The sequence below is a fragment of the Vanessa atalanta genome, chromosome 9 (assembly GCF_905147765.1).
Source record: "Vanessa atalanta chromosome 9, ilVanAtal1.2, whole genome shotgun sequence".
In the NCBI taxonomy this organism is placed as follows: Eukaryota; Metazoa; Arthropoda; class Insecta; order Lepidoptera; family Nymphalidae; genus Vanessa; species Vanessa atalanta.
In genome coordinates, this window is record NC_061879.1 from 4,813,965 (window position 1) to 4,824,131 (window position 10,167).

Genomic DNA, 10,167 nt, shown 5'->3' on the forward strand with positions numbered 1-10,167 from the left:
TGAAAAAATAAGTAATGCGTTCAAAATATTAATATTAGCTTGTTATAATTATATCTTAATTTATAATAATGATACTAATTCTACATTCGCTATATTATAGATTACATTCGATAGAAATAGTTATTACAATAAATAGGTCATTCAGTAATCTAAGGATCTAAGTTATAATAAGACTAATAAGTTTTGTAAATAAGAGTGCTTAATAATTAATTTATCATTTTCCCCTACACACATTAAAATTTGATCATTACTTTAGAATTCAATTACACTTAACAGTTTTCCAAAATTTAAATAATACACGTAATAAATATGTAATTAAATTCGAAATTGTATACATAGTACATTTATAAAACATTAAAAAATTTAATTTTACTCAATATAATACTTAATTATGCTAAGATGTAAAATACTTTACTTTTACAAATAAAAGAAGTAAAGGTTAAATATTATATAAAATTAATTAATGTACTACGTCTGGACAAATTCCTTCTTTCACAATAAAATAAATTGATATGTTTAATGTACGTGATACTTTTTAAATATAAATTATTAAAAATATTTGTAGTATAAAAATAAGTGAGAAACCATTCAATAAAATTAGCTTATTTTTATCTTTAAATGATATACTACTTTTGTTTTTTTATAAAAATATAATGTACCTTCCTTCTTAAGAAATAACATCTTTGCCGCAAAAATAAAATCGAAACATGCAATGTCTATAGTCTCTATCTGTTATCTATGGTGATACATCGGCCATCGATATGTCGCGTTGCTCGTGTTGCCCTTGAGTCCATCCATAAAATTACTGTTTTTTTTTTAAAAAATCGTAATAATCTAGACAAAGTTTAATTGAATAGATTTTGTTTAACAGTAACAAGTGTTTTCATGTGATTGACGTGGTTATAATTGTTGTGAAGTGCTGAAATCGTATAGCGTCACCTGACTGAGCTCATTGTCATTTCCCGCCATTGTGGTTGCTAAAACTAATTTCGATTTTCTGCTATCTTAGAACAGTTTAGATGCAGAATCATTAATTTGTGTTATTTAGTGGCTGAGTTATGTCATTGCACGGTAATGACGTTTGTTTATTAGAAATAGAAGACTATAACTTATACGAAGAAGAAGCATCTGATCACGCTAGTTCAAGGTAGGTGTAACCGGCGTGGTTATAGATTTTTTGTCATGCCTTAAACATGGTCCTTTAATTGAGTTTGAGAGTAATAAGTTCCTGTATATTAACATTAATTTCTTATGTTTATGTTATACACATGATAGTGAGGTCATTTGTGGTTGCTCCCGCCCGTGCCGGTCTGTAGTCAGCTGTTGAGCCGCCATGTTTGGACGGATGAAATAGGCGTAGTAAACGCTGTACATATTATTACAAATTATTGTACTCATCCTTAACTCAAAATATTATTTATGCAAAAATCTTTTTAGTTTTTATGAAAATACCGCGTATTTCTTACTAAACACATGAATTACACTCATTATCTTTGTAAATATTGGTTATTTCTCTTTTATTATTGCCTTTAAGTATTGTACAAACACATGACATTACCTATATAATGTTAAAAATAAATATTTTACATTTTGTATCTCAGTTATGGTCTTATTCTTTAATAACTATAGGAATAAATTGATGCATATTCCAATATAACAAAAACAAAATTGTCAAAGAATGAAAAAAGAAAATGTATTTCATGATATTTTAATGTTTACATTAAGGATTGTAGTTAAAACTGTGTTATTTATTGTTGAATAAAATTGGTTACAGAAGTGAAAAAAATTCTTCACCAGGAAGTAAAACTATGGAGGCGGAAAAGAGGATTCGGCGTGAAATTGCTAATAGCAATGAACGTAGAAGAATGCAGAGTATAAATGCAGGCTTTCAAGCTTTGCGCACTTTGCTACCGCGCCATGAGGGAGAAAAACTTAGTAAAGTAAGTATGCTTACTCATTGTTATTAATAAAAAATAAAAATATTTTAGGTTGATATTCTATTTTCTACTACATGTAAAAGTTGGAGAGTGTGATGATTTAAAAACATGCCATTTCATTAGTCACATAAATAATATATTGGATATGGTCTTTAGAATACATAGCCTGTTTGATTGGATATTTTGGTTTTAATTAAGAATGTTAAACAAGTAGTAAAGTATTCATTCATGAAATCCTATTGTAATTTTATAGTTGTATGTATTTATAGTTATAAGTATTTTTTTAAAAATATAACCCTCCTTAATCCTATATAGTATTGATACATTCAATTATAAACTAATTAATATTAAAATTTTCTTCTTTTTAAGGCTGCCATATTACAACAAACTGCTGAATACATTTATTCTCTTGAGCAAGAGAAGACGAGACTTCTTTCACAAAACTGTCAATTAAAGAGATTGCTGAACCAACATGAAGGAGGCGAAATACCAATTAAGAAAAGAAAAAATGAAGTTATACCTGTTCATGTTCCATCGATAATTCCTGACTCAACTGATGATACTCTTACAAGTTCAATATCGCCGGAACCAGTTGCAGTAATAACAGTATCAAATATGTCTCAGAAAAAAGAACCAGAAAATAGTGAATTACGTGTGCAGCTTGAACGTGAGCAGCGATTGCGTCGTTTATTGGAAGAGAGACTCCATACTTTGGAGACACAAGTGTACACTGAATCTGATAAAGAGCTTCCTGCACCGGTGGTACACTATGAAGAAACTGACATTGCTGAGTGTAAGTTGGAAAAAGAAGAGGGTGAAACAAAGCTAGTGGAAGCACCAGTTGCCGCTCCTCTATTAGAAGCAGCAATTAAAGCTGAACCAAGAGTTGAAGTAGAAGTACTACCAGATGCTGCTCATGATGCTTCGTCACGCTTGTATCTTGCTAGTACTAGCCGTCAGAATTTAGAAACAATAGTAGAGGCCATCCGTCATCTAGAGGGAGATCACTTATTCAGAGAGGAAACAGGTGATGCACCACTTGCATTGACCAAAAAGGTTGATCGTGCGCCCCCTCAAAGACCTGGAGTTATTGTAGTGAAGCATTCGTGATTGCATTGAACTAGTCTCGGACTTTCAGCTCAATAAAAGGCTTCTGTTGAAAGATCCCTCCTGACCCTCCTCGAATATAGTTTTGTAATTTTAGTTGTATAGTTGTCTTTCCAAAGTGACAAATTGATAAGTCTGCGTTTTGTTTATTTTAACATATTGAAGTTAAGTTGAATAAAATATTAATGTTAGATGCATGATATGTGACATAAGTCTATTGGCGCTGTGCTTAGTTTAGTCTCAAATATTACTATGATGAATGATTATTAATTTACTCAGGCTTATTTTAGATAAGTAAATGGACCGAAGAATGTCTGAAGTTGAGTAAGAATTGGTAAAAAGGGTAGCATGTCACTTGCCGATATCTTTTTACAAGTAATACTGATAAAATTAATTTGAATTGTTGTAAATATTATTTTTAATTTAAATTTGTCAAATGTAACTTTGTGTTTTTTTTTTTTTATTTTAGCAATTGTATTGCTATATTTGTCATTCTGTATGTAAAGGCTAATAAGCAATATTTAAATCAAATTGAAACTGGAAAAATTATAATCTTTTTTTTCTTTTTAACTATAAATAGCATTGGATCTGTGTAAAAAGCAATAAAAAAATAGATGATAGATGGTTGTTAGCAGTAGAAAAGCAATAATAACTGGTTACTTAATTATTTACAAGATTGGAATATTTAGTCATATATCAGGATGTCTAGTATGTAAAATGGATTTCTAATGTTTTACTTTGTTAACAACAGTAACATTGGATTTATTATCTCTGTTACACTTAAGTTTGTTATGTTTTGTGCTTATCGTACAAATCATTTTTTTAAATTAAAAAAGCAACCATTTACTAATTCTTAATGCAATTTGGTTTAAAGGTTTACCTTAGATAGTTAAGGTAATGTCATGCCAAAATTAACTTGAAATTTATAAAATCAAATTTTCTTGTCCAGTGTATGTCCTCTTTAAAATAAATTCCAGTGCTTACTTTAAATTTGATATTAGTAGGTTATTATTAGTGGCTATTGTCAACCTTTAGTAAAGCATTCCAAGTGATTCAAGTCTCGCTTTATAAGTAAATATACTTACAAAATGTAGGTTATGTATGAATTAATCTGGTTAGATTTTGTGTATAAAGACTATATATAATTGCCTTTGAACATTCTTAAAATATTTGGTTTAATAGGTAGCCATATTAATATTATTTTTTGTATGTAACAAAAAACAGTTTTTTTTTTTAATTCATAATAGAATCTCAATGAGATGAGATGTATGCTTGCAATTTACATTGCTAAAGAATTTATTGCAAACAGCTATATAGCGGGTCTGAGCTGTTTTGCAATTTGGTTACACAAAGACAAAATATCTATTTAAAAATCAAGTGTGATCTGTCCTAATATAAGGTGAAATAAATATCATCTATTTGTTTTTTTTTTCTATGTTGTGGGATATGTACCAGTTATGGATTGCCATAACTAGTAATTTTTATATATTTAAAAGTAATTTTATCATTTGGTTTGATGTGCTGAACTTTTTGTTAAAATCTAACCAGCAGTGCTTTTTGTTAATATTTTCTTTAGTATGTTTGATATTTTTAATTTGACTCAGCAACAGAGTGATATACAATGTATTATATGAAAAATAGTGCCGTGATCCTAGATATTGGATCATTGAATTTATTAAGACTGATCATTAATTCATTATTAAGTTACGCTAGTTCGATCCACCATACTGGTCATGTTTGTGTGAATGTGTGCATTTTTAATTATGTAATAATTTATATGTGTGTATGATATAGTGATGCTGAAGTCTTTAGTAGGTTTTAAACTGACAGATTTATCTGAGATTCTTAATTATGAGCTAGCAATAATTGAGTCAATGTTATAGGTAAATAAAATTATTGAAAATAATAAATAAATTTAGAATCTCTCTAACTCTGTTAGTTTTCATAAATAAGCTTTTTTGTTCCATGACTGATTGTAATTTATTTTTGCATGTGTTTCTTACCTTGAATTATTAGGGACAGTACTTTAGTTAATTGCAGAGTAAGCATAACAAACCAGTGTTTTTTAATAAGAAAACATATTCATTGATCAGATAATGTAGTTATTTTTATGTAAATAAACTAAGATACTAATTACATAATATGATAATGAAATGTGACTTTCTTATAATATTTTTTTATCTCTGCTGTTAATTAAACGAGATCTTTAGAACTAATTTACACACTCTGTTTCTGAGTCCCTAGTTGTAAGGAGTTGTCTGCCTACCGCCTTTTACATTATGTCAGTATAGGATAATAAAAGAATGTAACATAACGGACTTGGTTATACTATTAGTGTAGTCAAAGTATCTAGGTGTTAAGAGATTTTAAGTCAAAGAAAGCAAGTTAAATTGTTTAAAATGTGTTATTATTTATGTCTTAAAGTATTAAAATGGTTATTTCTTATTAATTAGTTTGTAAATCGTAATCTTCAGTATATTCATTACAGCTTTGTTTCTGCGCCCTCGAAAACGATTAAACGTTTTATCATCTTAAATAAAATTATTTCATAATTACTACATTTAGATCATGTCTATATTTGCGAAAATAAATATATTGAATAGTGCTATTGTATTAAAATAAATAAATATAGGTATAAAGTTTTTGTTGTCAATCAAAACTTAATACATTTTCTACACTCTATCTCATGTTCTTTATTGTTAGAAATGAATATTGTAATAGCAATTTAATAAATTCCATAATACATACAATTTTTTATGCATTTTTAAATTAGTATTCGGTTAAAATATAATTGATTATGTTAAAGAACATATAAATCAGTTTGAAGAGTCATTTTGTAATTAGAGATGGGGTGAAATAGTAAATTTTAGTGTACAGTTTGTAATCCTAAACCACCTGCTTTTATTATAAATAAATATTCTATGTAGTTATAGGCGCATTGTAATATATTTTCATCCAATCTCTAATTGACTCAAGTTCCTATACATAGATAGTTATGATCAATATTTTTTACAGCTCGTAATAAGGATATTAACGATAAAGTGTAGAAAACTACGCATGAATGTTTCCTTTTTGATATGAAGATGGTAAAAATATTTCCTCTGATTTTAATTGTATCACATTTGACCTACATTTACGAATATTTATAAAATATTGATATTATTGTGTTTCATTTGTTTACCTGTACCGAACAAAAATACTAACATTTTAATTGCTTTTGATCTTAGTTCAGCAGACAAAGATCAATGTGAGATTCGAATTGAACAGATTTTCTTCCTTTAATCTTAAATAATGTCGCAAAAATAATAGGGTTTATGTAATTAAAATGTGTGCAATAATAATTGGTAGTATGATTGATCACAATGTAACTATTGATTAAATTATCTGTACGATCGAAATCTTATTAGTGGAATAAAGTAAAAAAAAAATCATCTTTCGTATCCATCGATTTTCTTAGCCGATTATTGGTGATTGAGCTGTACGGTTCGGTTTTGTGACAACAACACTAATTTGATAGATCTAAAAATATGACTCAAATGTGTGCTTATTGGGATTTGTTTTAGATATATTCGATGGATCTTAAGCGAAGATTGCGGGGCTGAACCCGCGGAGGCACCATTGATTTGCTTATTGGCTAATTTGATTTTTAATAGGATATTGCTCTACAGTGTCAGAAAACATTGTGAGACCTGTGTATTGTAATTGTACCATTTATACTACCTAAATATACTTCTAACCAGCACTGCAGCAGCGTGGTGTAATAAGTTCCAAATGTTGAGCGGATAGGATCTTTGCTCAGCAGTGGGTAGTATCTCTACCAATACTATAAAAGTACTTTACTTTTGTATTTGTTGAATTTTATTTCCCTAGTGCCAGATGTGGTAATATCGCCTAAGTCACTTTTAGTACTTGTGCTGGCATTCCCAAGGAAGGAAATGCCTACTCGGTTCACGTTGGATTTATTTCTTGCCACCATAGGGTTGTTGGAGACGATGACATACCTACTCCATTAGAATAGACCTATCTAAAAGTATTAAATAAATATATTTTCGACTTAAATCTGGGAATAAACATTGGCTGACAATTACAAGTTAAGGTTTGCCAAGCTCCCGATAAATATTTAAAATTCAGGTCAGTGAAATACGGCATATGATTTTTTCGATGATTAATAACTATTTTGTACACTTTCTAATGTGTCGCAATGACTGGCATAGTACCTATTATATGTGGACCATTTATTCTTAATATGATCTATTCTATTATACTCCCAACAATGATTAGATCTAAATGGATCGCTTTTTTTAGATGTGGCGTCGACCGTAAATTAAAATAAGAATTTTGCTTATGGAACATGTATGGGGCGTCAATACAAGCTTAACCCCAATTTTGTAGGGTTGCTGCCCTTGGGGGACAAGGGCGGCCATTTTGGAAAAATGGTATAAACACGTTTTTCGCGATATAACTATCAATCTTACAAAAAGTTTATAAAGATCTATTTATAGAAACTCGCTTTGCAATTACAATTATGTTTATGTAATTTTTTGTATAAAATCAAAAATTAAAAAAAACTATGACTAAAAACTTCATCAAAAATTTCCAGTTTTGCGTAATAACTTTTTTTCTATTCATTTTACCAAAAAATTATATCAAATCAATTTTGTAGAGGATACACGATGATTTTCCTGAATTTAAAACGCTGTTACGTTCAAAATTTGACCGTGTTCGTCAATGCTCATGACAACCCGGTTAATACAACATGTTGTTTATCTTACTTTTATGTTTTGTTTTTATTGTAATACTTATGTAATAGAAAGTTATTTGTTAATTAACTGCTGCAAGTTATTTGTACGGTATAATTATATAAGTTGTATGTATCACTCTTGAAATAATTTAATAAAGTTTTTCTCTTTATTGGTTAAGTTAAGAATTAAAGTAAAACAATACAGTAATGTAAAATAATGTTATAACAACGTTCCTGCTTCCAGCGTATCCACTATTCAGAAGATAGCTTAAATTTCCCGTCAATGTTTTCTTTTTTTTTTAATATTGCCCGCTTCAAAAATCGTAGCGACAACTCTTATTTCGAAAAAAAAATTTGAATCCCTACAATTTCACTTATTTATTTCTGAATGTTTTCCCTGCCACCTATGAGGTAAAGTCTGTGATCCCTTTAGGCGATTATTATTAATACAACTTAGAACAATAGAATCAACATTTGTACAACAATAAATAATAAATCATTTTTATAATATGCAAGTATATATTCATCATGTTACCATCCAAATATCTTTTCTCTACTATCTCTTTTCTACCATCCAAATTTTTAATAGATCTCTTATAAGACACTTTATGCAGTTTGATGATAAAGATAATATATTGATAAAGGTAATATTAATAACATAATTATTCCTAAAGTATAATTATGATATTAATATTACTAAGACAGGTGTACTACATATGTTTCCGATTTGGATTTGAAAAAATATTCAAATTGGAAATTGATTTGGCAGGAATATAACTTTTATAGCATCCTGACGAATTCAATTTATAAACTACCTTAATTAATGTGGCTTAACTGGTTTTCGTACGTAAGTATATTTCGTTTGTAGGAATCGATTTTTATTTGTGTAATTAAACTAAATTAAAACCATACAAAAAGCGTAATAAATTATGTTCATAATTATTACGAGATTGTAAGATATTTTTTTTTAAGAATATTTGTACAGGAAAGGTCACGTAAAGCCCTCATAATGGTCATATACATTTGTTTGTAATTTATTTAAATTTTTTAACGAATGAAACATTTATTAAAATAAATAGGTACGTACTCCTTTATACAAAATCCTATCATTCGTTCCATTTAATCATCGATTCCATCGTAATTATTTAGGTACACGTGAGTAGTATTTATCCAGAGTCCAGAGTCGCAGCATCGTCTAGCTACAGTGTAAAAGTTATAAAATAAACGAATTAAAAACTGATGAATATTTTTGATTTAAATGAATATTTAAACGTACATTTCTTGACTGTAAAATGAAAGTGGCCTCGCAAAGTTGATGTCGCGGACGACCACGTTTCTTCAGGCGCAATCAATGCTTGATGTGTTCGCTCGGGTTTAACCCCGCAATCTTATTCACGTGTAGCCAATGGGTCATCTCGATAGGTAATGATTGCATACTTCATATTCATTCATTTTTATTCAGGACGGGCAGTTAATATATAAAATATAAAGTGGTAAATGTCTACGGGATTAGCTTAACGTCATTTATACATAGGTACTTCGTTTTGTTAACATAAAGGCGCATTAAAACATGATACACGACGCATAAAAGCGTACCCTTAATATTCAATTTAATTCGACTCTTTTTATACCATTTCTTATGCACAATAAGACAAAATATAGATTTATTATATATATTAGGTACCTTTTTGAGATGAGAAATAGGTGTCCCGAGGATTATGTAATTAGTGGGTAGGTTTTTTACCTGATGGAAAGTGACTAGTGGCGTTTGCACGTGCGTTGCTGGCCTATAAGAAATGTGTACGCTCTTTTCTTTAAGGTTCCCAAGTCGTTTCGGTATATTTTTTTCATTCAATGTTACCAGTCTTCCGGTTTTATGATTATTTTATATATCTCACTGTCATCAGCATTCTATAAAAACGGTAAGCGCTTAAAACTAAATTATATCGTTTATATAAATATTAAACAATAATTGTCCCAAATGCGACCCTTGTGGCACCCAAAATTTACCTGGACGGCAAAAAATGAAAATATGACCATAAACCTTTAATTGAAACTGCCTGGATTTTGTTACACAAATAGGATTTAACCCAACGCAGAAGATCATCATACACTACAATGTACACTGATGTGTCTTAATTTTCACGAATTTTGGAATAAGAAATGTTGTCAATAAGTAAATAATCGGGTGGAGTTCTACCACGTATATCTAGTATCTACCAACGCATATTGGATTAGCGTAGAGTGGTGAATCAGCTTTAAACTTTAGCTTGAAAAGGAGAGTCAACCCGTAATCTCGCTGTATTCAAAAGCTGTTATATTATCTTTACCAAATGGAGCCGAGCTATCTATCAGTCTTAATAGTAATTAATTACAATATCT

At 29.3% G+C, this 10,167-nt stretch overlaps 1 protein-coding gene across 1 annotated transcript; it reads left to right on the plus strand.

Moving 5' to 3' along the window:
* The first annotated feature begins 761 nt into the window (after positions 1 to 761).
* Positions 762 to 6,193, plus strand: LOC125066573 (transcription factor AP-4). The gene is made up of 3 exons (XM_047674705.1): positions 762 to 1,147; positions 1,775 to 1,940; positions 2,307 to 6,193. The coding sequence occupies exons 1-3, from the start codon at positions 1,059 to 1,061 to the stop codon at positions 3,045 to 3,047; spliced, it is 996 nt and encodes a 331-aa protein (XP_047530661.1). The 5' UTR covers positions 762 to 1,058; the 3' UTR covers positions 3,048 to 6,193.
* The last annotated feature ends 3,974 nt before the right edge of the window (positions 6,194 to 10,167 follow it).